Source organism: Rhodamnia argentea, chromosome 1 (genome assembly GCF_020921035.1).
Source record: "Rhodamnia argentea isolate NSW1041297 chromosome 1, ASM2092103v1, whole genome shotgun sequence".
Classification (NCBI taxonomy): domain Eukaryota; kingdom Viridiplantae; phylum Streptophyta; class Magnoliopsida; order Myrtales; family Myrtaceae; genus Rhodamnia; species Rhodamnia argentea.
In genome coordinates this window covers 12,378,056-12,403,221 of record NC_063150.1, presented here as the reverse complement: position 1 = coordinate 12,403,221, position 25,166 = coordinate 12,378,056, and the positions used below count along the sequence as shown (strand labels likewise).

The 25,166-nt window shown below is 40.4% G+C and overlaps 4 protein-coding genes across 4 annotated transcripts; all 4 read right to left on the bottom strand.

Moving 5' to 3' along the window:
• Positions 1–2,811: 2,811 nt before the first annotated feature.
• LOC115730777 (tRNA-dihydrouridine(20) synthase [NAD(P)+]-like) lies at positions 2,812–11,341 on the bottom strand. The gene is made up of 9 exons (XM_048276366.1): positions 11,031–11,341; positions 10,824–10,929; positions 8,928–9,066; positions 6,878–6,986; positions 6,629–6,765; positions 5,416–5,552; positions 4,632–4,738; positions 4,404–4,531; positions 2,812–3,214 (listed from the first exon to the last, which is right to left on the bottom strand). The coding sequence occupies exons 1-9, from the start codon at positions 11,073–11,075 to the stop codon at positions 3,145–3,147; spliced, it is 978 nt and encodes a 325-aa protein (XP_048132323.1). The 5' UTR covers positions 11,076–11,341; the 3' UTR covers positions 2,812–3,144.
• A 2,038-nt stretch (positions 11,342–13,379) lies between these two features.
• On the bottom strand, positions 13,380–15,393 carry LOC125314500 (disease resistance protein RPV1-like). Its single transcript, XM_048276869.1, has 3 exons — positions 15,047–15,393; positions 14,547–14,649; positions 13,380–14,351 (listed from the first exon to the last, which is right to left on the bottom strand). The coding sequence occupies exons 1-3, from the start codon at positions 15,391–15,393 to the stop codon at positions 13,380–13,382; spliced, it is 1,422 nt and encodes a 473-aa protein (XP_048132826.1).
• Positions 15,394–15,464: 71 nt separating this feature from the next.
• LOC115730776 (disease resistance protein RPV1-like) lies at positions 15,465–21,221 on the bottom strand. Its single transcript, XM_048276865.1, has 4 exons — positions 20,577–21,221; positions 20,350–20,478; positions 19,665–19,952; positions 15,465–15,527 (listed from the first exon to the last, which is right to left on the bottom strand). Exons 1-4 carry the CDS (start codon positions 21,219–21,221, stop codon positions 15,465–15,467), a joined length of 1,125 nt encoding a protein of 374 aa, XP_048132822.1.
• Positions 21,222–21,337: 116 nt separating this feature from the next.
• On the bottom strand, positions 21,338–22,401 carry LOC115730775 (disease resistance protein L6-like). Its single transcript, XM_030661379.2, has 2 exons — positions 21,891–22,401; positions 21,338–21,674 (listed from the first exon to the last, which is right to left on the bottom strand). Exons 1-2 carry the CDS (start codon positions 22,394–22,396, stop codon positions 21,338–21,340), a joined length of 843 nt encoding a protein of 280 aa, XP_030517239.2. The 5' UTR covers positions 22,397–22,401.
• Positions 22,402–25,166: the final 2,765 nt, after the last annotated feature.

The window sequence follows — 25,166 nt, the reverse complement described above, 5'->3', positions numbered from 1 at the left end:
CTGGCGAGGAAGCAAAACCGCCTGAGGCTCTTGAGGAAGGAGATGGAGCCTGGAGATGGAAGACAGATCTGGTGCGAATTTACTGAGATGCCCTCCGCTTCCTTTTCTTATTACTTTCCCTGATCCTCATGGCCTCCCTCCCGGTTTATTTATGGGATAATTGCAGATTTGGCTCGTCAAGTTTCCGACTAGTTTTCAATTTGCCCCCTGCCCCTCCCAAATCCTCCTTTAGGTTCGTTAAAAACGGTTTTCATTCCATTCATCGAACGGCAGCATTACATCCGTTTGATGGATCATCCTACCGGTTTGAACATTCTGCAACTGCGTTCACTTCGTGGCGACAAAACTCGACGGACGAATAGTACATTCCGTTGCCAAACTCCAACACTTGCAATTTGAGAACCCGCGACTGGAAGCGGTCAACTAGAACATCTAGGATTACATCAGACTCGGCAAATGAAATTGATGTATGAGGGTTCTGTAGTCGTCCAAGTTGTAACTGGACTCAAGATTAGCTTATGAACAAGATTGGTTGAACAACTTGTACAGGTAGTGCTATAGCCTAGAGAATGCGAAAATATATTATTTTATTAGATCGAGGAACAAAAAATTAAACTTGGGTTTGGTTTGTTTTCCAGAAAATGAATGTTTCGGAAAATGTTTTCCTTAAAAATGGTTGTTGATTTCGCCTCCAAGGATTTTTTTTTTTTCTCTCCGTTGGAGTTAAATGCAACCGAAAGTTTCGTTTCGGAGTTAGACAGCGAACAAGGTGTCATATGTGGGGCTTTTATCATATGTTTTGAAACGGAGTTGCCTTGCCTGGATTGACCCAAACGGAGCAAATTTTATGATTTTCTTGCCGACAAGTTAGTATTATTTTCATAATGGAACAAGTACAAATGGTAAGGTGGACGAACAGACGAAAAAGCTCGTAAGGCAATAGATTAAAGGCCTAGGCCGATACCCAAGAAAGAAATGGTTCAATTACAAGCCACAGAGAACAGAAGGCTAGAAGGCGCATAGAGCACATCCAGCAGGGTGGGACGAAAGACAAACTCACAACATTTTGGCTACTAATTGATGGAGGGTGGGAGAAAACCCTTGCTCCCGCCAATCCCGATTGCTTCCTCAGTGGCGCAAGCTCCGGCGAGTGAAAATGCTGTGGATCACAGCAACAAAGCTTGAGCTAGGGTTCTGGCCTCGAGGTCCACGACAAAGCCATCAATGGAGATGGGAAAACTCCCTCATTTTGCATGGAAAATGCCATAAGTGAGACGATGAGCAAGACAAGTGAGGATGGAGAAGCGAGAAGCAAGAAGGAGAAAGCCCTCCCCGGCTGGCGGAAGTTTTTGAGGGCAAGATCAAGGAGGTCGTGCCAAAGTTAAAATGAAGATGGTTGCAGTACGGAGGAATTGGAGAAAGTAAGGCAACTTAGAGCTTCAAGAGGTGAATATCAACCATGAGGAATATCCATGGCGGGGGCGAGGGAGTCTTGGTACCGATCGATAAATATGGCAACCGGTCACTAAGTAGCAACAATGGCAAAGAGCTGCAGCAAGAGAGGGGATGAGGCAACAAGGTGGTTGCAGGGGACGACAACGGCACTGACACAGAGCCGATGGTGAAGATGAGATAAGCTCACAGTTACGGGTTGGCACGCAGAGCTTGCGATCAAAAGGTGACCGTGAGGGCTCGCAGCGTTGTTCCTCCTTTCGACTGGGCTTCTCTCTCTCTCTCTCTCTCTCTCTCTGCACAATGTGCCTCGCATCGCGTTCCCATGATTCAACACTCCGTCTGACTCATCGACAAAAAACAGGGACAACATCTAACTGGGAGTCATTTGTACCAGAAGTGCAGTCGCAAAACATGACCAATCACACAAATTGACTAGTACCAATAGAAAAAAGTCAAGCTTAGTTGGGACAATTCATGAAAGGAACTGCCACTCCATTTTGCATGTGGACGGTGTAGGTGCTTCCTTTGCTGGAAAAGTACCTTCCCTGATACCGCCTAACTTGCAATGCTGCTTTTGACCAGAAAAAAAAAATTGCAATGCTGCTAGTAAAGGAAAAGAACACACAAACATCGAAATGCAGATGCCGCCAATTGCAATGCCAAAACATGTGACCGACTCGAAGCATCTACCTTCAAGCTCCCGTTTATCAAAATACTAAAAACTTAAAGGTACATAAATGGTTAAACCGAAAAAAATCTCATCATAGTCTGGGAGCCATGTACAACAAAACCATTAATTTACTGTAGCTTGTGTTACATTGGTATTAATCACCATTATCTATGAGAATCAATTGGGCTTCCATACGGCCGGTATTAGCTGATCCTCCACTGTCTGACTAAACGCTGGTATTCAAAACAGCAATCGGGTCATGCTCACACAAATTGCAAATGAAATAATCTTTTACCAGCGTCAACAGAATGCCATGAACCATCTCCCCCCAAATGGTGTTGGGCCAGTGCTTTGCAGTTCGATCCAGAAAAATGCTAATGGTCACCTGACATCCCAAAGGCTGGCTAGACTGACAGATATTGGCTACTCAGAATTCCATGAAAATTGTTAAGACAAGAAAAAACAAACTATACATAAGTGGTGCCAATGAGGCGTTGGACGAGTTGGTTGAGCTTCCTGGGCCTTAGACAGTTAAATTGATGAGGTCTCAGGTTCGACTCCCAACGACCATATCTTGGGGACTTACCCGGTGGCATTGGCATACCACCACCACTCTGCGGAATAGTCCATCGCATGTGGCAAACCTCAGTTATTATAAAAAGAAAAAAAATATACACAAGTGGTCCGAAAAAGGATACTTCTACATACAGTACTATACCACACCCCATTGATTGTCAACATTTGGATATTACTGAACAACCAATTCAATTTGGTAAGCTATAGCAGACGCCTCATGCCCTATACTGCAGAGACCTTAGTGCTTCTCTCACACCAACCCTCTTAAGGCTATTCGGATAAAATCAGACGGTACATTTTTTGGGTCAAAGCACTAACCCAAGTTACTCTCAGTATCTTGAAGCATTTGAAGGTAGGTCTACCTAATGGGCAGACAGTTGGGAAAACTTGTCCTCACATTGAACAAAAGCAAAAGAGTAAGACCACATGTCGGATCACAAGAACTAGTCAACATCAACCTGGAACCTGGTTTTCTTTACGCGTTGGTAGTACTCCTGCTCCCCATAGAGTCGCCTGATAATTATGAAAAACATAAATCAGTAAACGTATCATGACAGATTGGACAAATCAGTAAAAGAACATAACAGATTAGACCCAACAAGAATTAATTTAACAGGGATTGGACAAGGAATTTCATTTTTCTATCCTTTTTGTCCCCATTTATGCAAGAAATAGATGAGTGAATTCCACCGGAGAACAATTTTTGCATCCCATGCTAAGGTCAAAGGTTCAAACTTCGGCCTTAGTCAATCACTTGATGGAGAAACTCGTTTCCAGACAATGCTGATATGTTCTAGCAGCTACCTCATTATACATTGAAAAACTTGTGACAGACTCACGATATTTCCTCAAGTCCACATGGAAAAAGACCTAGCTAACATTAGCTCAACTCAACTCTCAAAGATGTTGATACAATAGATTCAAACGGTCTAAATATATCTTTTTAGCATCTCAAATCCTTGGAGGAAGACAAATCATCTGCAAGTTTGCAAGCCTGCTCTAGCGACTAGCATCAAGTTTGTGCAAATATTTGTGGACATCCATCCTAATATATGTCAAGCGGAGGGATGCTAACCTTGATACAAATAGCAAGAGGGGAATAAGATCAAGAGGAGACCATTGATTATGAAATTTCAAACAAGAATCGAAATTTTCTTTACATAATGGCATTAATCCAGTACACTCAAGAACATCACAAATAGCCGGAATAGATTAACCATTGTTATATGCTGTATCCTGAGGTTAGATCCATGCCACCCAGACAAAATCTGGATCATATCTTTTCATAAACTTGACCTAAAAGGTTCTTCCTTAACGCACAGCAAGAAAAAAGGTAAAAAGTACATTTACTGCGATAATATACAATATTGCCATTCTAATGACTTTAAGTGATTAAGTTTAATGAATTCTCTCAGCAGCCTCCAAGGATTCATGCGACTATCAATATTAAGCTTTCTGAAGTTTTGATCCCTTAGCAGGATTTTTTCCCCTGAAACTGCTGGCATCGAACTGCTTTCTGCACCCAGTCGCTTGAACTGGTGGTAGCAACAAACCAGGCGAACAGATGGATCAATTTTAAAGTAGGGAAGAAGCATTTTCGTTCAAATGTTTAGGCCCAAATGGATAATTGCATTTAGAAACTGCAACTGCAATTTGTCAACATAACTGAAACAAGAACATGAAACAAAAAGATGATACTTACGCTAAGTCAGCCAGCGTCTCTGACTTGATCACAGCCTTCCCCTCAGGCAGTTCAAGGCATGAATAGTGCATTATCATTTCCTTGAGTGAGTGCTTCGTGCTTTTAACATCATTGTCCCACAAGATGCTCTGAATCCGAAAACAGAAACTGGTGAATTCCTCCTATTCAAGCATAAAGAGAAGATACTCAACAAACAAAAATTGTCGATTGACAATCTTGAAGAAGTACCTTCCTAATATATTCCCTTTTGACATCTTCCCAAGGTACTTTTCCCTCAGAAGAGAAAATAGAAGCATTCCACAAAGCTCCCCTTGCAACCATCACTGACGAGGCACCTAAGAAAACAAGGAACAAAATGCCTGAAACTATTGGTACCATTCTGAAAGCTTGAAACTTACTGCGAAACAAAGTCAAGAAAAGTAAATGTGCTTGTCAATTGAGTCTTATTATGATATAAGATCTACATTGCGGGCACATTTCTCAGCATCTTCAGCTGTTAGTGGAAATAATTACTCAACATGGTAGCAAAGCATTAGGAAAGGGTACGCATCTGGACACTCTTTTAATAGGTCTGTTAGCTATATTACATGGACTTGGGTGTGTGGATAAGGTGTGGTTGTGGATCTGTGTGTCCGACTCACCTTTTGAGAAAATTATAGACACCAGGATTTGTCTAAAAAGAATCCGTAAAGAATTCGACACTTTTTCTATTTTAACGCTAATAAACATGTTATCTTTGTTTTAAAGTATTATACAAAATTATCTGAGATATATCCCTTGAATATCTGTTTTCTATGTGAAGCACAACTTGTCACTGGTTAGTATAGAGTCGGAGTTATTGTGACACTATGATACTACAAAACTGACAACACTACAGCGAATTGAGAATGCATTCTTCTTATCACACACATGATACGATACTTGATAAAGAAGGTTGCAGACAATCAGATACACAAATCAAAATTTCTCAGAAACATTAAATCTTTCAAGTCATTGAATGCGCTCCATTTACCTGTTGCAACTTTAATATACTGGAAATCATCATACTCAAAGACATCACCATTTGCTATAACTGGAATAGATAGGGCTGCAACAATATCAGCAATCTCATCCCATTTAGCAGGATCTCTCGGTCGATCTGATACTCTTCTGCAATTTCTCATAGAATAACCAAATATAAAATATCACATAAATGGCATTAACGATGGTCATCATGCATCAGATTGGTGGCACAAAATTCCAGAAATTACTTGCTTAGTATGCAGTAAACATTTTTTTTTTTTTTGGGTAAGGTAAGTATTATGCAGTAAACAGTTCACGTCTCTACTACATAAAATTTTCAAGTTCACTCTTGATTTGCTATTTCGACAGGCAGTTGATATTGTAAAATCAATGATATAAACTATCTGCTGGAAATGCTGAAGTCAGCATATCTTTCAATGAGGAGTTGTACAGAAACAACCTTTTATGTGATTTCTTTCTCAAAACTTGCAACGTCATTGTGATCTGCATACCATATGTCAATTCATAGTATGGACGTTTGTTTAGGTAAGTTCCACGGGTGGTCACTCAACTTGGGTGGCATTTGTCCAAACCAGAAACTTAAGCTTATAGGTGGAGGGAGACTACATGAATATAAAGAGCATTTAGGACCCGTTGTCAAGCAAATCGAACATTACAAGTGCAAATCTAATTCGTTGCAATAGCTACATATCTAAACTTTGTGCTGGATTCAGGTGATAATCATAACATGTAACAAACAAAAAATGCAATTATGGAGTAGAGAAAACATTTTGTCTTCAAATTCATAAATTTCAAAGAGAGAATGCAAAATTTGTGGAAGATGGCACCTGTGAGAGTGCCTTTTCATTTCTTTTCAAGTTTGCTTGTTATGAATTAATTACATCCAACATCATAATTGATTTCTTGAACAACATTAAGAATTGTGAAAGTCAATAAGCATTCATCAGCATTCCGATTAACTATCTTATGGGTACTTGATTGAATCAAATGCAATAGTTGATTTACTCAATTCAATCAAATGATTGAGTCAAATGAAATAGTTGATCTACTCAATCCAATGAAATTTAAAGCTATAGTCCTATCTTTGACAAGCTCACGTGTTTTCAATGTGGTTGTCTTATCCTTTATTTAGTTGATAAAGTATAATGGGTGCCAAACCCTATAGCAGAATAACCATTAGAGCTGTTTTTTTTTGTCATTACCTTCCATGAACAGCAAGCGCAGAGACACCTGTTTTTTCAATTCTCCTTGCTAGTTCTACTGTATCGTGAGAATGCTTGAGAAGTCGAATCTTACATGTAACTGGTGTGTCCATGTTCCTCTTCAAGGTAGTCAAAATCTGAATTGCACATGAGAAAGTAATAAAATGTATTAGATTCTTTAGCGATCTGAAGTAGAATACAAAGAGTGATGTTTTCAGTATCAGCCAGAGAAAGGTCGGTGATGCGTACATCATGAATGAGCTCTGGTTTGTTCAGTAGTGCAGCCCCCATGCCTCCACTCAAAGAAAATGACCTTGGGCATCCCATATTAATATCTACCGCAGCAACATCTTTACACCTGGGAATAACAAAACCATGTCAGAATAAGTAGGAGACGACACTGTTTCATCCAAATTTTAGACCAACATCAATTGGAAAAAAGTGAAGAAAAATATAAAACAAGCGATCAATCACTCATTAAACTAAAAAACTAATTTTCTGGATAATGTGAGCAGAATCAGGCATCACCCACTTCCAGCTCAGAAAGCCCAAGCAATGTGGTTTAAAGATATATGTTCCATGTCAAAAGTTGCTCGACAAAGTCAGGCTCCATTTCTCATTCAATGGCTCTTCCTCTCTCACAATAGAGCCTCCCTACCTCTAGGCAATCATCCACCAGCACTCAGCACAAATAGGGGGAGGAAGAATATGATGCGACGTTCCATCAACACCGAACAACCGTTCTAAATTACTGTAATTTCACTTACGAGTTACGACTGGAGGGAGGGAGGGAGGTCAAACACATTCAAGCAAAATTCACATACAACTGAAACACAACTGTGTAAATTTGTCCATAGACATCTAAAACATCCAGGAGGGTTTGTGAAAATCCGATTCCTCTAGATACAATTTGAAAGAGCTGATTTGATACATTTAATTAGTGAGCTAGGTCATGGGACAATGGACTGTTTTACAGGTAGGCAGTGTATAATTTTCCTTACCTTTTATGGACCACCTACACCAACTTCTACCAGGGCAGGCCAATTTTAAAAATCTAGGATTAGTGTCTTTAAACAGGTCACATACACAACTTTTCCCTGGATATTTTGCAAGAAAGCTCCATAGCAGAACTTATGGCTGTGTTTGGGAGAGCTTATGCTAAGTAATTAGTTTGCTCTCTCTCTCCAAAGTTTTGCTTTCCCACCAAAGCGCAAGATTCAGTATAATATCTACATAAAAAAAAAAATTTCTTAAACAGAAACAAATCTTAAGTAGATAAACCCCTAACTCATGTATGCCCAACAACCTCATGTAAGACATGAGCCAAACCTGAAATAGGTGGTGCAAACATGGGATTCCATGCATTCTACTAGTTCGCATGTCCATTCCTTCACCACTAAGCAAACTCCATGGACATATGTTTTCAAATGACTACGTACCCATATTTGCCTGCTTTAACAGTTTCAGGTGTTCAATATTAAGTCCAATTCCAACCCTACAAGAACAGGTGAAAGCAAAAGGCAAAATTCAACAAATTGCAACCTTTTTCAAACTTCCAATTGATCATCTTTAGTTACTACTACATTTAATTAGCTAAATTTCTCTCACCTATTTCATTCATTCCTCCTTAGGATTAAATCTGTCATTCTTTTCAATTAATAACATTTCCCCATGAATCTCAGAAATGCTATCAGAGATAGCATTCTGAGGCGATATTCAAAACAAACATGGTTCACAATCCCATTGATAACAAAATTGCTTCATTTCGGAATTTACATATAAGGGCATTTCCAGCAATGCCTGTACCATTCCCAGGTCATCCTACTGCAACTCAAATAAAACGAAATCATTGTGAGAGTATCTAGTTTACTGAACAAGCCAAAACTGTAAAAACTTATTTCATAGAAACTCCTGCTCCATGACTATTCACTCTTGTTGAAGCGTGACAATAATACAACTAATGAAGTACCAAGAGTAAAAAAAAAAAAAAAAAACCAAGAGTGCCCCAGCATCCTGACTACTTATGTGACATGTATTTCATGACTAGAAGCAAATCAGCATTTCAGAGTTCTTAATTGGTGTGGCAGCAAAACTAAAAGTGCAGAACAAAATAAATGACTGCTTGATAGCTTCCCAGAAGAATCTTCAAATGCCATTAAAGGTGAATTGCTCAACTTGAGCAAAACAAAATATCATAGGGAAACCCAAATATATGTTGGATATGCAAATCAATTGTCAGAGGAAGTTGTTAAGCTAACATGCTATCCTACTGCAAGGCAAGATATCACATGTCGCTTACACTATCTCTGCAGCATGTAGAGCCCTCACGGCATCAGAAGTACCCATTTGAAAGACTACATGATCCCGTTCTAGCTTGCACGTTCTAAAAACAACGTTCTCTGTTCCTTTCTCCACAAAATCTGTGGAAGCAATGCGCTCTGATGAAAGAGAAAATAAAACTTCAGAGAAGAGAAGTTTTCCTCACAAGATTTCTGATGCACGCAACAAAACCATGCAATATGGTATTTATTCAAATATTGATGTTCCTATGAAGATTTGGTGGAAGATGGACTTTACAAATCAATTTTAGAGTCCTAAGGGATATTAGTATTCAATTAAGTCTCCTATGTAGCCGGATGTTTCTTTTAAGGAATTTTATTCTCATTAAGCAGCTGGACGTTAATTGAGGCCTTACATCCCTGCCATGTCCTGCCCTCGACGATTCTCTAGTTCTCTGCACTTCTCCTTCTTTTTTCTTTACCTTGGTTTCATTTTAAAGTTAAGCCACAATAAGTGCTTGAAATACCAAATACCAGACAACATTTTGTTTTCAATATAAAGGCTTGAGTCAAGGCCCCTTTTTCAAGGCAAAGTCCCAAAGTCAAGGCATTTTCAAACTCACCTTATGACTTTCCATTTATATAAGGAGAGCGAGAAAATTAGGATCAAGGACTAAATGAACAATTGGCTTAGTTAAAATGTAGCCAATATATGTCATTATCATCTCCAAGGCCTACCATATATCATCTTGGAGCATAAGTAAATGTCAGTGAACCTGAGCAATAGACGATAAGTTTTCCACTTGATGTTTACCGGTAAAATATCAACACAAAGCATCAAGCGCTTATTTGCTAAGGTACTTAAATAGAAGCCCCCATGTGAAAGTGCTTTAGCTGGAAAACAATGATCAGAAGAGTAGAAAGTCACTTGCTTATTAGTAAAACTCGAGGAATCCAGATATCAAAACCTATCTTCTCTGGAAATTTTATTGAGAAATGACTACCATCATAAGATAAAACCTGCTACTGGTCTAGTAAATGTTTGTAGCTGAAAGGAATATCCATGTGATGCAAAAAAAATCTAGTTATTCTCTATTTGAGCATCTACCTGCAGGTCTTACCAATTATACTAGTACCCTTAATTTTCATAAGAAGAATATTGGAAGAATATGAGGGAAGTGAAAATCCCATTACCTCTCTTTATGTTTGAGAGAATGCAGAGTGACGGAAAAGAAAATGGGAAAAATTTATCGCCCGCGTCTGGAATGGAGAAGATGATGGAATGGATGGGAAAAGAGTGAAGTAATGGGTCTTGGGTTTCCCCCTTCAGAATGTCACTCTCTCTCTCTCTCTCCCTCAAAAATCACAGTGAGACTAGGTCAAACTTGCTTGCCTGCTCATGGAAATCGCTTTTATTTTTCAGGTGAAAGATGTGTTACAAGATTGAAACTCACCTAGCTTCAGCTAGCAAGCCCACTTTCAAAGTTTTTCTCTCGTTACCTTACTTATCAAAATACAAAACGATTGAAACTTCCTGACAGCAAGTTCTAGACTATTAGCCTAGGCCAACAGCGACTTGAAAGTAGTTGGGTGAGAATTTAAGGTTCGGCTTGTTTTGCGACAAATGAATGATTTCGAAAACATTTTCCTAAAAATAATTGCCTATATCTCGTAAAATGTTTTCATTATTCGTTTTTCACAAAACAAACCAAGCCTAAACAAACAAAAGCATCAATATCTGAAAAGATCTGTCCAACGTATCTGCTACAACATATATTATCAACTACTTGTTAAATTCATGTCAGATTCTCCTGTTCACGCTGTAGGCATGGAAACGAACCACAATCCATTCACCACATAACACATTAACAATAGAGTTTTACCAGATTTCCTTCAAAAGCAGGTGCACACCGTACCGTTTATTCTCCGCTCGCATTTAAGTAATTTGTGGTCAATAATCTCCTCTCCGTACGTTATATCGGCACCATACTGAGCAGCAAGCAACCTCAAAGGCAACGTCCCCTGCAAAATTTCGAAATTCGTCACCCAAAATTTTCCACAATAGATCGAAGGACGATGATGTGAGACAAACAGAAGGGTTTTAAGGAGGTTTTTGAACTCACGACTCGAACCATAGGAGCGAGAACATGCTTGTTCTCGTACTCCATATTCGGCGGAAGGAAACACCGCGGGAACTCGACCAATTCGCCCTTCTGGAAGCACGGCACGTCTTCGACGACGCGTGTGATGCCGATGACTCTGAAACCGTATCGTACCGGAAAGCGAACAGCTTTCGATGGCGGCGCCGCCGCCGGATGGAGCTCGCCGTAGCCTCCGGCTGGCTTCGCGGAGCGTGAGGAGGAGCAGAACGAACGGAGGAGAGGACCAAGAGGCGAGAGAGGCCGCCTGAGGCGAGTCTGCCCAATAAAAAGAGTAAATGGGCTCGTGCTGGAGGGAAACAAGTAAGCACGCTATTACGCGACCAAGAACATTGTAAAAAGGCAGGCCTATTTCCAACTAGAATTATTACTTTTCCCAACTACAAGTAAGCCTGCTATTACGCGACCAAGATCATGGTGCTTATGACAGATTTATCCTCCGTTGATTTCGATTAAATTAAATTAATATCATGAAAAACTTTCAAATTAATACACATGTGATAAAGAGAGGGTAAAATTCTAAATCGGTACACTTGTTAAGCGCCACATGCGATCCAACTCAGCAATTTGACGGTAAATTTTAACAGAAATCGACGGATGGTAAAGTTATTACAAGTGTACCCGTTTAGGGTTTTTGTCGTTCAAAATAAAAATTTGGGGTAAATTCATCATAAATGTACCGATTTTAGGTTTTTGGTGGTATAGTTTGGAGTAAATTTATCGCGGGTATACTAGTTTGGGGTTTTTTGTAGTCAAAAAATTATTTCGGATAAATTTGTACAAGTTTACTAGTTTGAATTTTTTCGTGGTATTAACTCTTTATCATAAACTTTTTTCGTGACATCAAAAGCCCCAAACTATGCATGCCATGACACATTTACCACGACTTTTTTCTTGTGGCACCAAAAGTCATAAACTTGTATTCATATAAGACATTTATCTTCCATTAAGGCTGCATAATATAATTTTCTAGCCAGACCAACTTGTTCTTATTTCACTTAAATCGCACGGGTGCCATATCAGTACCGTTTGCCTTTTATTGTTCAAGGGGGTACATTTTGGACTATGTTTGTTGACAGAACTTTAATAAATGGTAAACTTTCCACGCGAGTACAAGGTTGAGATTTTTTGTGTCAAAAAATAAGTAGTTATAAATTTATCATGGTTGGCATAATTTGAGATGTTCAGTAGCTTTTCTCTGATGTTAACCATGCAAAAGCTTACCACTACTTCTTTGAGATTGTTTTGTTACCTTATCACTGCTCGAGCCAAGCTTTATTGAGGAAAATCTTCGTCCGAATAGGTATCCCCGTTCGTTTCGTTTACGTGACTACAACTTGCACGCCGACTTCCTTTGCGCAAAGCTTTGTCGAGGAAGATCTTCCTTTGTGAATCACAACTAGTAGCCTGATCGGCAGTATACCGATCGGACGAATTTCAATAATGTAGAATTTATCATCGATGTTACGTAGCTACCATTCAAAGAAACGAATTTCCAATGTCCAGCGAACGGAATTTTACAGACGTTCAAGAAACTGCGCAAGAACGCAACACAGAGAGCGACAAACATGGTACAACAGCATTAATCTTCTTCACTATTCTCTTTGTGCTATCTGTTATCGATAGCGTGGGCGATAGCGTGGGCAATAGCCCATATTGGCCTGTATTGGTGTGCCTTGAATATGGAGCTCTTCCAAAGATTCTAGCATATAAATCTCATTTGGCAAGCTACGAAGTCGCAAGCAAAACCTGACATCTGAGAAAACCAAGCGCTGTAATCGACCGACGGATTCGTCGACTCTAACCAACCTTATACAGTCCTTCAAGATCAACCGTTCTAAATTTTCAAGTCCTGAGAAGTCGGGCGTCGTAACCAAGTTGCAGCAACTCGACAAAATCAGAACTTTTAAGCTCTTCGCCATCTGCAACGACAGAGAGATAAAAAAAATCATGAAACGATCAAGTTCTGGGATGAGCAGATAGAAGTTCCTAGCATATGTCACACCTTTATATGGCTCCAACCGTCCCAATGGTGGGTGATGGAGCTCCGTGATAGACTGAGAACGACTAGATTCCTCATGGATAGTTCGGCTATGTCAAAGTCTAGAGGAATAGTATTCCAAGCAAGCCACCGCAATTTCGGAAGTAGATGCGACTTCTTTCGGAAAAAGTTGATCAAACGATGAAGTTCCGGAGATAAACTCCTGACTACTCCAAGCATCATTTGAAAGATATTTTTCTGATACATAAGATCCAAAAGCCAGCTCCCTTTCGACCCGCCATGAATCACAAGGAACCTTAGATTCGGAAGTCTCATGAAGTCCTCGTCGGCGAAACGGTGTTCTGCCTTACCGCGACACCAGAGACGGAGAGCTTCAACTTTTTTCTTGTCCTGCCAAAGGGGGAACGCATTATTAACCTCCTCCTGTTTTGGGTCATCATAAAGGGGAAAGTAGCCAAATTGCAGTGGTAGCAGGGAGCTTTTACCTGGTTTGTCGTCATCAAATGTAACGCTTCATCAGCATCCCACACCCTAGTCTGCTTCTCTCTTACCATATTACTTTGTTGGCGGATGATTTCTCGCCCCAAATCCCTTATTACATCATGCATCCACAATGTATTTTGTCTTGTGATCTTTACCAAGGACATATGCTGCAGCACTCCCAAAGCTTCTTCCGGAAAAAATGAAGTCTCATCCCACATGTGGATTGTAATTTCAATGTCACATCCAATGAAAAAACAAGCTATATCGAGAAAGATGTGCTTTTGCCGAGCATCTAGTGCCTCGTAACTTATCTTGAGCTTACTGCTGACTTCCTCATGAGGAACTTTTTCCAACTTTTTCAGTATGCCATCCCACGTTTTTTTACTGTTGCACGATAAAAGCGAACCTATAACCTCGAGAGCCAGAGGAAGACCTCCAGCAATACCTACCGCCTTTTTGGAATGGGCGAGATAATCATCCAAAGGACAATCTCTTTTGAAAGCATGTTTGCTGAAAAGTTCAGGAGATTTGTCGAAATCCATGCAGTTAAGTTCATAGGTCCAATCCACTTCAGGAACGTTAAGAACCTCTTTGTTTCTACTGGTGAGGATAACCTTACTTCCTTCCCCGAACCAATCGCGCTTGCCCATAAGTGCATTCAATTGATTCTTTCCGTCAACATCATCAAGGAGAAGGAGGATCCTTTTACCACACAACCTATCTTTAATCTTCTCAATCCCTTCGTCTTTGTTGCTTATGCTTATCCATTTCTTCTTGAGGACGTTGGAGATTAGTTGATTCTGCAAGTACTCAACACCCTTTACCTCTGAAGTTTCTCAAATGCCAGAAAGGAAACAACGGTACTCAAAATCAGGTGAAAGTTGATTGTAGATGATTTTGGCAAGAGTGGTCTTTCCAACACCACCCATTCCGTGGATACCAATGATCCGTGTTTCATGTGTCCGAGGGCCGATTGTTCTCATGATTTTACTCACGTGGTTGTCAACTTTAACCAAGCAATTCGATAATGCCAAACAACCCTTTTTCAACTCACGGAAAACCTCCTTGACGACTGTTTTCACGAAGTCACCTTGGAGCCTGATAGTTGTGGAGTTGCAAAAACATGGAATTAGAAAAATTAGCAACGGGGTTTGTTTAGACTCCTTCCTGAAATGATATGAACTAGTGAATGTCATTTGAAAACAAAAGAGTGGAAATGGACTTATCCGAATGATTTCTAACTTTTCTAGAAATGGATTCTACTTCAATTCTCGAATAACACAAACTCAGCAAGCCCTCGATCAGAACTAAGTTGCATTCCAAGGATCCAAGCTATTGCTAGTCTTAATCTTCGAAAAATAGTCACCTGTTGGGCTTACTTTGGAGGTCCCATCCCTTTAATGCCCCAACTTCACCAAGAGCAGCCTTCCACTCGCTAATAGTTCCATCACTATAACGCCTCTTGCTTTCGTGCTAAATGAAGGCCTGTCCATACCCGCCTGTTTGGGACCGAACCTCGGAAGGTTCCACGTCGTAGAAGATGGGCATGATCTTCTGTCCCATGTTTTTCTTGCACTCCACCATCTGGACCAACTCCATCAGGCACCATTTGCTAGAGGCATACCGTTTTGAGAAGATGGGTATGGAGATTCTTGACTGCTTGATTGCTTGGAGAAGCTCCGGGCCAATCTCTTCCCCGATGCGCAGCTCTTCGTCGTCTCTGCACGCACGGATTCCCGCTTCATTCAGGCTGACATAAAGGAAGTCGGAAAAACCTGCTCGAGTATCCTGTCCTCTAAAGCTCAGGAACACCTCGTAGTCAAATCCCGATGAAACAGCCATGTCCTCGATTTTTTTTCGAGTGCATATACAAGCAGCTGGATCGGCTTTTCCATTGTTTGCAGCTGCATCATTTATGTGTACCGGCTGGCCATCTTCAGCGGATGCCTACTCAACGCCTTCTCTGGAAGAGATCCCTGAGCAAAACAGCCGAAAAGACAATCGCCAGAGACGACTAATCAGAAGCTCCGAGATGACTAGATTGCCAAGTAATTTGACTGGGTCAAAGTCAATAGCGCATTTCTGGACAAAAATGAAGTTCATGAGCAATTTCACCAATATTCCGCTACATATTTTTTTCAATAATTTAACTGCGGTGGTTGAGAGTTTCCTCTATCCACAGAAAAAGGGATAAAAAAATCAGCTTCCGATTATATCTAATCCATGAAAAGGTCGCCGAGCCGTTCGCTAATTTATCTCGCGATCGTCATTCTATCTCTCCATCTACGGACATCTTATTCTTGACCATCCACTTGCAACCAATTGCGTTTTGATCCGCAAGTAGTTTTGCCAGACTCCCTCTATCTATGGTACCCTGTCTTTTTCGTGAGCTCTAGATGAATCGCACTTAATGCCTTTTGATCAAGAATTATGGAAAACAAAAGCCTCTTGGACAAAAGAAGAAAATTGCCACTAGAAGAATGTTACACTAGGAAGGGAAAGAAGTTATGAAGCATAATAGGATGAAATGGAGCTACAATTTCTCCGCTGTAGGAGGAAAAACCCACAAAGTCAACTAAGCTAAAAGGAACATACTTGTTTTGTGTTTTTTCAGCATTTAATGCACAACATAAAGTTCCAAGAGCAATTTCACCAATATTTCGATATATATTTTTCAATAATTTAATCACCTATATAACTAATCCATCAAAATTAGGACAGGCACATGCCAACATTTTCGGGGCGTCTCAGAAATAAAGATGTCCACATGGAACGATTCTTAAAAATGTACTAGCACTAGGCTCCGTGCTCATAGACTAAAGGACGCGTTTGTTTCGTCGAAAGAAAAAAAAAATTCTGCATAGATTTTTTCGGTATGTGGAATATTGAGTTTGATAAGTCAACATTAAAATAATTTTGGCGAAAGAAAGGCGTTTCCATTTGGCTAAGTTTCTAATTCTCTTGTGTCCCGAGACATCATAGAACTTGAGCCATGTCTTACTGATAAGTCAACAAGTCATGCTCTCGTTATCATGAAATGATAATTCCAATTGTTTCGTGTCGTTGAAGTGGGAGAGTGCAGACGATGTTTGTTAAAATGTCAAAGAGATTGTACTTACCACTTCTTTCTGGACGATTGCACTTACCACTTCAAAGAACGAAGAGATTGTATAGTTTCATGTTTGTTGGTTGTTATGATTACTAGACTTGTATAGCTTCGTTTTGCCATATTTACTCTATGAAAGCACTATATTCGAAATTTGCCCTTCTTTGATCGTTAACTCGATGTTCTCTATACTAATGATTGTCGCCTCATAGTTCATATTTCACTTTGCAATCCATAATAGGGGTATTGATTGCCGGTCCGGTCCAATTTCCCTCAAGGAGCAGAGAACCGGACTGGTAGTCTCGGTTCTCAATTTTCGAAACCGCAGACCAAACCGCCTGGATACGGGTTTCAATTTTAAGGATCGAGAATCGGATTGCCACCCTCTGGAACCGGGAACGGACCATCGGTCCAATCCGGTCCGAGCGGTTCCCATGTTTAGTCGGCCCGACTTGCTCAACCCCAATCCATAATTCCTTCATAGAATATAATAACATTGCTTATCTATCCTATTTTCAGAATTAGTAATCAGATATAGTAAAACTTCTCTCTCTCATTTTTGTGCTCACAATTGAATAAGGGATAATCAATCACTTTCCTGGGATATATATTTTGGTCAAAATCATTTCTTTCTACACGAAGTTTTTCGTGAAATATACACACTTTAAAATTAGGAAAAAAAATGGATCTTCTCATATATAAGTACGAAAATTGTTTCATTATGATTTTGGTTCTACAGATGTGGCCCCCCCACTTTCCATTAGATTAGGCTGTGTTTATTTTGAGGTTAATGATTTACTGGAAACTTTTTTCATCATGTTCCTTTGTTTTTTTCTTTTTTGTTTTTTTTGGGAGGGGAGTGGGGAACAAGTTAAAAGGGAAATGCTTTCGTGACGATATAGTCAGAAACGACACAATCTCAATCGTAGATTCACATGTTATTGATTGGGAGACCGTGTGGTCAGAAATAACTGACAAGATTGTCAGATTGTCGGGTTAACGGATCCCAAAGTTAAACTAGGACAATGATATTACTCGGACAGAAAACTCTAGCTTAGTTACTTGGAAAATGACTTCTCCGAATCAAAACTGGAAATCAACGATCCCTAAACATACAAGAGAGTGCGGTGATGGAATTGAGATCCACACGTTCTCAACCGAGTTCGAATTCAAGCACACTTGCTCGTACGTAACTGAAATCAACTCTCCCTAATTTACTCGAAATCATGGCTAAGTCCGTCGTGCCTAATACAGGCCACGCTTGTCTTTCTTTCCAAACAATTCACATCGCCTCTTGAAAATTTCTCAAGTATTTCGGACGCATGTTGGTCCAATTGATTTTAATCTTTAATATTTGTGAGTCACATGTAAGACCCACGTGATCTAATGATTGAGATGTCCACGTCCTTTGTACCTTGCTCCCATACACGTGTTTTCCCATTCCTTGAGATTGATCGATTCATACATTTTATTCTTTTTCTCAATTCACACACTTCCACTCATGCTCAGAATACGACCCAAGAAATGCAACCCGTCGCAATGTTCGACCATATTGAGAAGATGACCGGCTTGATTCATTTTCACTTTCTTGCGGACTTAATATAAATTAACTCCGACGCCTTATATTTAAGGTCATCATCGTCGGTCCGATTCAAATGCAAATTTAAATATATGTTAAACTTAAATTAATCTAACTCACAACTATACAAAAATGGTTTGATTTTTTTTTCCTAGGGACTACTGAGGTTAGTCCCTAATCTTTTATGCAAAATTAATTAGTAAAAAGGGAAGCTAAAATTTAGGTGTCAACCATTGTGAAAGAGCGCAACACAAACAACGGCGAACATGATACCACTACATTAATATTCTTCATTCTCTGTCAGTAGGTCGGGTCCGGTATATCCATGATGCCCAATCTGACCCGACCCGAAACGAATGACACAGAGCTCGACCCATGTCCATGAGATCTTCGGGTCGGGCCGGTTCATGTTACGGGCGGCAAGTTTTTCTTTTTTTTTTTTTTTGAAAAATCTCCCAATTTGGATAGTACGAGCTCTAATGTAACCTCTGCGATCGACTCCCCAAACCCCCTCTTTGAACCAGGTTAAGTTGGATTCCACGATCTCCACCGATGAACAAAAAAAAGGATTGCTCGAAATGTCATCATTATCATTATGGTTGCGCAATAAAACCCATACTTATACTTGAAGCACAAACTATCATTGTTCTCCGAGGTCTCACTTCCATAGGGCTTCACCGCAGCGCTGGACTCTTCTCCGATGACAACTCCACAGTTTCGGGTTTCGGCGGTCATTTTTTTTTTTTTTTTCCGCCTTCGCAACCTATGTCCCAACAATCCCCGATCTCCACCAATGACAGCCGCCGAGTCGGGGACGAAACTTCATGTGGCTCTGACAGACCGTGTGTGTGTGGTCAATAGCTTCAAAGAAACTAGAATTTCCGACTTCTGTATGATTCTTACAAATGCACACATGTTTTCCCTTTGAAACACTATCCACGTATGAAGTTATTTCGAAAAACACGAGGTCGAATCAAGCGACGTGCGTTTTAAGAATGTGTCTGTGCGCTAAGTGGTCGCCGATGGATACTTTCATGCGGAGCAAATAAATTGGAAGTGGTAAGTTGTAAAATAGGTGTATGCGGTTTGGGAATTTTAGTCACAGAAGCACATTTAAGAAGACTTTTTTTTTTCTTTTCTAACCAATTTTAAAGGAAACGGTGGTAGGCAAACATTCACTATTTTTGGTTAGGGCTCGTACTTGGGAGATTCAATAATACAAATAAAAAAAAATAAAAAATAATAAAGAACAATAAAATAAAATAAAATAAAATACGCCCCAACCTAAATGGGTCAGAAAACCCAGGGCTTGACTCTTACCCGAAGAAGACCATGGCCCGACCCTAACTACCCTAAATTTTGAATTTAGGGTTGGGTCGGGCCGGGTCGGTCAGCTTGGGCCAGCCTGGGCTTTTTTGACACCCTTACATAGCTGGGGTTAGAGCTCACATTGTGCTCCACTAGTGTGCCCTCAACAAGGAGCTCTTTCAAAGATTTCAGCATGTAAACCTCATTTGGCAAATCACGTAGTTGCGAGCAAAACCTGACGTCTAAGACAACCAACCGCTGTAACTGACCGACGGATTCATCAACTTTGACCAAGCTCGTACAGTCCTGCATGATCGGTCGTTCTAAATTTGCAAGTCCGGAGAAGTCGGGAGTTCTAACCAACCGGCAGCAACGCGACATGATCAGAACTTTTAAGCTCTCCGCCCTCTGCAGCAAGAGAAAGATCAAACAAAGTCATGAAAGGATCAAGTTCCAGATTTAACATATAGACAATGCTAGCATGTCACACCTTTAGATGGCTCCAACCGTCCCAACTATGGGTAATGGAGCTCCGAGCTAGGCAGAGAACGACTAGATTCCTCATGGATAGTTTGGCCATGTCAAAGTCTAGAGGAAAATTGCTCCAAGCAAGGCATCGCAATTTCGGAAGTAGATACGACTTCTTTTGGAAAAACTGGAACCCGAGATACAAATCCCGACATAAATTCCACATTACTTTCCTTTTTTTGGGGGGTCGACAAAATAATCCAAACATGATCTTGAAGATTTTTTTCTGATCTATAGGATCAGTTTGCCAGTCCTGTAAAGTCCTGCCATTAACTACAAGGAACCTTAGATTTGGAAATCTCATTAAGTCCTCATCTGTAAAGTAGGGTTCCGCCTCATGGCGAAACCAGCGAAACCAGAGACCATGGCGAAACCAGAGACCAAGAGTTTCAACTTGCTTCTTTTTCTGCCAAAAAGGAAACACATTACTAACCGCTTCTATATTATACTTCATAAAAGAGAAGTAGCGAAGTTGAAGTGGCAGTGGTAGCAGGGAGCTTTTACCTGGTTTCTCCTCAGCAAATCTAACGCATCATCAGCATCCCACACCCTAGTCTGCTTCTCTGTTGCCATATTACTATCTTGGCGGATGATTTCTCGCCCCAGGTCCCTTATTAGATCATGCATCCACAACTCACTTTTTCGTATGATCTTTATCAAGGACATATGCTGCAGAACTTCCAAAGCTTCTTCTGGAAAAAGTTTAGTCTCATCCCACATGTGGATTACCATTTCTTTGTCACATCCAATGAAGAAACAAGCTACATCGAGAAAGATGTGCCTTTGCCGATCATCTAGTGCCTCGTAACTTATCTTGAGCTTACTGCTGACCTCCTCATGAGGAACTTTTTCCAACTTTTTCAGTATGGCATCCCACTTTTCTTTACTTTTGCACGATAAAAGCGAACCTATAACCTCGAGAGCTAGAGGAAGACCTCCAGCAATGCCTACAGCCTTTTTGGAGTGGGCGAGATAATCATCCAATGGACGATCTCTTCTAAATGCATGTGTGCTGAAAAGTTGAAGAGATTTATCAAAATCCATGCAGTTAAGTTCATAGGTCCAATCCACTTCAGGAATGTTGAGAACCTGCTTGTTTCTACTAGTGATGATAACCTTACTTCCTTCACCAAACCAATTGTGCCCCATAAGTGCATTCAATTGATTCCTTTTGTCAACATCATCTAGGAGAAAGAGAAGCCTTTTATCCCGCAATCTGTCTTTAATCATCTCAATCCCTTCGTCTTTGTCGCTTATGCTTATATCTATCCATTTCTTTTTAGTATGTCGGAGATCAGCTGATTCTGCAAGTACTCAACACCCTTTACATTTGAAGTTTCTCGAATGTTAGAAAGGAAACAATGATGCTCAAAATCAGGTGAAAGTTGATTGTAGATGATTTTGGCAAGAGTGGTCTTTCCAACACCACCCATTCCATGGATACCGACGATCCGTGTTTCATCTGTCCAAGGGCCGATTGTTCTCATGATTTCACTCACATGATTGTCGACGTTAACCAAGCAATCGGATAATGCCAAACAACCCTTTTTCAACTCACTGAAAACCTTCTTGACGACAGTTTTCACGAAATCACCTTCACGCCTGATATTTTTTGAGTTGCAAACACAAGGAATTAGAAAATTGGGCTGAACAAGAAATGGTCAGGCAATACGGAATTAGAAAAAATTAACAACGGGTTTGCTTAGAAACACAATCTACTTCAAAACTCAGAAATAACACAAACTCAGCAAGGACTCAATCAGAACTAAGTTGCATTCTATGGATCCAAGCTATTGCTAGTCTTAATCTTAGAAATACCTGTTGGGCATGCTTTGGAGGTCCCATCCCTTTAGTGTCCCAACTTCACTGAGAGCGGCCTTCCAATCGCTAATAGTTCCATCACTGTATCGCCTCTTGCTTTCATGCTCAATGAAGGCCTGTCCATACCCGCCCGTTTGGAACCGAACCTCATAAGGTTCCACATCGTAGAAAATGGGCATGATCTTCTGTCCCCTGTTTTTCTTGCACTCCACCATGTGGACCAACTCCTTGAGACACCATTTGCTGGAGGCATATCCTTTTGAGAAGATGGGTATGGAGATTCTTGACTGCTCGATTGCTTCGAGAAGCTCCGGGCCAATCTCTTCCCCAATGCGCAGCTCTTCGTCATCTCTGTACACACGGATTCCCGCGTCGATCAGGCTGACATAAAGGAAGTCTGCAAAACCTGCTCGAGTATCCGGTCCTCTAAAGCTCAAGAACACCTCATAGTCGAAACTCGATGAAAGCGCCATGTCCTCAAATTTTTTTTTTTTCAAGTGCATATACAAGCAGCTGCATCGGCTACTCCATTGTCTGCAGCTGCATCATTTGTGCATGTGTGCACACCACCGTCTTCAGTGATGCCTACTGAAAGCCTTCTCTGGAGGAGATCCTTGAACAGAACAGCAGAAAAGACGATCGCCAGAGACACAGAGGGTTATCCTAGTTTGCTACACACGGTGTTTCGATACGACATTGCTACAACAATATGATCCAGATCTCAGTCAAAGCGATGAATTGGAGATCAAAATCGGAACAAAATCAAAAAGGGGGAACAAAAGGACATTTTGGGGGGGAGGGATAAGAATCTTAATGGAGAAAACGAGCGCAGATGCTGTACCTAGGAAGCAGAAGGAACGGTGCGGTTTCATCGCCGATGAATGTGGATAGTTCTTCGTTCTCCGTCGTCGTTCGCTGGATCAGTTGATAACAGGTCCTTCTTCTTGTTGTTCTTCTTCTTCGCTCGAGTGAGAGAGAGAGAGCGTGGGCGTGTTGGAGAAAGAAAGAAAGAGGAGGAGGCGGCAATAAGAAAGAAAGAGAGAAACTAGGTAAGCCCGGTTCGGTCCCCTGAACTGGCCAAGTGTTTATGTTGCACCGACATGAAATGCGGCGCGCGGCACAATGTCCATACATGAATTTTCAAAAGATAGAAATTTTTTTTAAACACATAGTATATTATATGTATATTTTTTTATATTCATTTTTATGGATTTCAATAATAACAACATCATAATAAATAACACAAATAAGAAAAAAAAAATTCTCGGAGAGAAATTTTTTTCTCAAAAAGTTATTTGCAATAAATTACAAAGCTGCCGAGAACAAGTTTTTTTTTTTTTTTTTTTGTGAACAATGGCGAGAACAGTTTAGCAAGCAGATAAACATGTCAAGATCGTTCTAAACCGATTTTTTCTCTTTTCCTTATTTGGAATTTCAAATCTATGTCAACTTGTCGGCCAATTTACATTTTTGCTTAATCGAGCAAGGAAACTTTTTCACTATAAAAGCACTTTAGTTTTCCACTTTGAGAGAGAAAGGAAAAAGAGGAGATAAAGCAGTCAGAGTGAACCAGGAAGACAACGAAAGCAAAGCATGGCTCGACCGGTGTACCCCGAAATTCTCCAAACTATCCCTCACCCACGAAAAGACACGAAAGTAAAGAACAGCAGAGTCGGCGAGCTGAGGCGTCGAGCCGCGAGAAGGCGAGTCCGGCGGCCGCAAAGCGTCGAGGGGGAGACCCGAGAGCAGCGAGAGACAACGCGAGGGGGACGAGAGATCATGAATTGAGGAAATTAGATCGAATTTGGGTCTTCTTATTTTGACTTTTCACGTTTCTGCCCTTGAAAAATTGACAATTTTTCGAACTTAGCCCCGGACACGCGTGTCCCTCAAATGTCCGTTCTGTTAACCGCGTGTCGAACCTCGGACATGGGTGGATGGCGTGTCCAACACGCGTCGGACATTGACACGTGTCCAACACGCGAAAATTCTCCTAGGGGACATGTCGGTGTAACATAGCTAAGTGGCCATTCGGAAGAATTAGAACCTAATCGAACCGGCGGTTCGATTCAATTCGATTCGGCTCGGATCGGATTCAACCCGAGATCGGTGCTCACCCTAAAAAAAATATAAAAGCACTTGAACTCGTCTCTAGCCTATGGAGCCTAAGTTTGATATTTTCCAGGTTTGGCAAGGGTGAGCTCAAGCCTCGTGGGGGCACGCTTTTCGCCGATTGTCAAGGGCCGGCCATCGGCGAGGAAAACATAAAAAATAAAAAAATTTCTTTGCCAAATGACTGAAAATATTTTTAATCTCATTTTCAGGTCTCAACCAAACATAGGAAAATATAATCATTTTCCTGGAAATTGACTTCCCGCAAAAAAAAAATTTCCAAAAACAATTCATTTTCCATGAAACAAACGGAGCTTTACTTAGCGAGTCTCTTCGAGAATCCCATTTTTGGTTGTTTCTTATCGATAAATCAATAATTCATATTTTCATTTATCATGAAAGAAACTTTCAATATGGCGTTGAAGGGAAAAAGTACACTTTTAACGCCAAAAATTATGTACGGATATCACTTTAGTATCAAAAGTTTCAAACGGATCACTTTAGTGCCAAATTTTTTGAAAAATGATCATTTTAGTGCCAAGTCCAATTTGGCCCAATGAAAAGCCGACATGACATTATTTTATTATTATTTGAAGCTAATGTGGCACCAACGAGGTTTAATTAGTAATTAAAAAAGATAAAAATACTAAAAATAAAAATAAAAACTTAATTAGTTTACAAAAAAATTAAAAAATACAAATTGTTTTTTCAAAATAATTTGAAAAATTAGGTTAAAAATTAACAAAAAATAAAAATAAAAACCCAGAAAAAAAATGTTTGCAATCGGCGAGGGAAGCCGTCACCCCTCCGCGTCATCGGCAATGGCCAATGGTGGTGGGGCATGGCGAGCGAGGGTTGCCAAGCCCCGGCCAAGGGTCGGTGACCCCCACCAGCCACGGGAGAGGGCCTTCGGGCCCTCGCCTTCTACTACCCCGCAAGCCACTTCCCACCATCGCCGGCCATTATCGGCGATGGTGGGGGCGAAGCCCTCGCCACCTGGTTCTCTACCTAGATTTTTTTAAGGTTATTTTTTTTAAAAAAATTAGCTTATTTTTAATTTTATTTTAAATAAAGTTTATATTTTAAACGAATATAATTTTTAGCTAATTTTTTAATTTGAATTTGTTTTACTTTAAAGTGCAGAAGTCCACGCAGCATCCC

Coding starts and splice junctions, on each gene's coding strand:
- LOC115730777 (XM_048276366.1), bottom strand. CDS start 11,075: ATGGAGTACGAGAACAAGCATGTTCTCGCTCCTATGGTTCGAGTC. Junction 10,930..11,030: donor TCGCTCCTATGGTTCGAGTC/GTGAGTTCAAAA, acceptor GAAATTTTGCAG/GGGACGTTGCCTTTGAGGTT. Junction 5,553..6,628: donor GCGCTTGCTGTTCATGGAAG/GTAATGACAAAA, acceptor GAGAAATTGCAG/AAGAGTATCAGATCGACCGA.
- LOC125314500 (XM_048276869.1), bottom strand. CDS start 15,393: ATGGCTGTTTCATCGGGATTTGACTACGAGGTGTTCCTGAGCTTTAGA. Junction 14,650..15,046: donor GTTCGGTCCCAAACAGGCGG/GTATGGACAGGC, acceptor CACAACTATCAG/GCTCCAAGGTGACTTCGTGA. Junction 14,352..14,546: donor TGGTTAAAGTTGACAACCAC/GTGAGTAAAATC, acceptor GAGTACTTGCAG/AATCAACTAATCTCCAACGT.
- LOC115730776 (XM_048276865.1), bottom strand. CDS start 21,221: ATGGGGCACAATTGGTTTGGTGAAGGAAGTAAGGTTATCATCACTAGT. Junction 20,479..20,576: donor ATTTGCTGAGGAGAAACCAG/GTAAAAGCTCCC, acceptor CCTTTTTGGCAG/AAAAAGAAGCAAGTTGAAAC. Junction 15,528..19,664: donor TGAGCTCTAACCCCAGCTAT/GTAAGGGTGTCA, acceptor TGTTTTGCTCAG/GGATCTCTTCCAGAGAAGGC.
- LOC115730775 (XM_030661379.2), bottom strand. CDS start 22,396: ATGCACTTGAAAAAAAAAAAATTTGAGGACATGGCGCTTTCATCGAGT. Junction 21,675..21,890: donor CTCCAAAGCATGCCCAACAG/GTATTTCTAAGA, acceptor AAAAAATATCAG/GCGTGAAGGTGATTTCGTGA.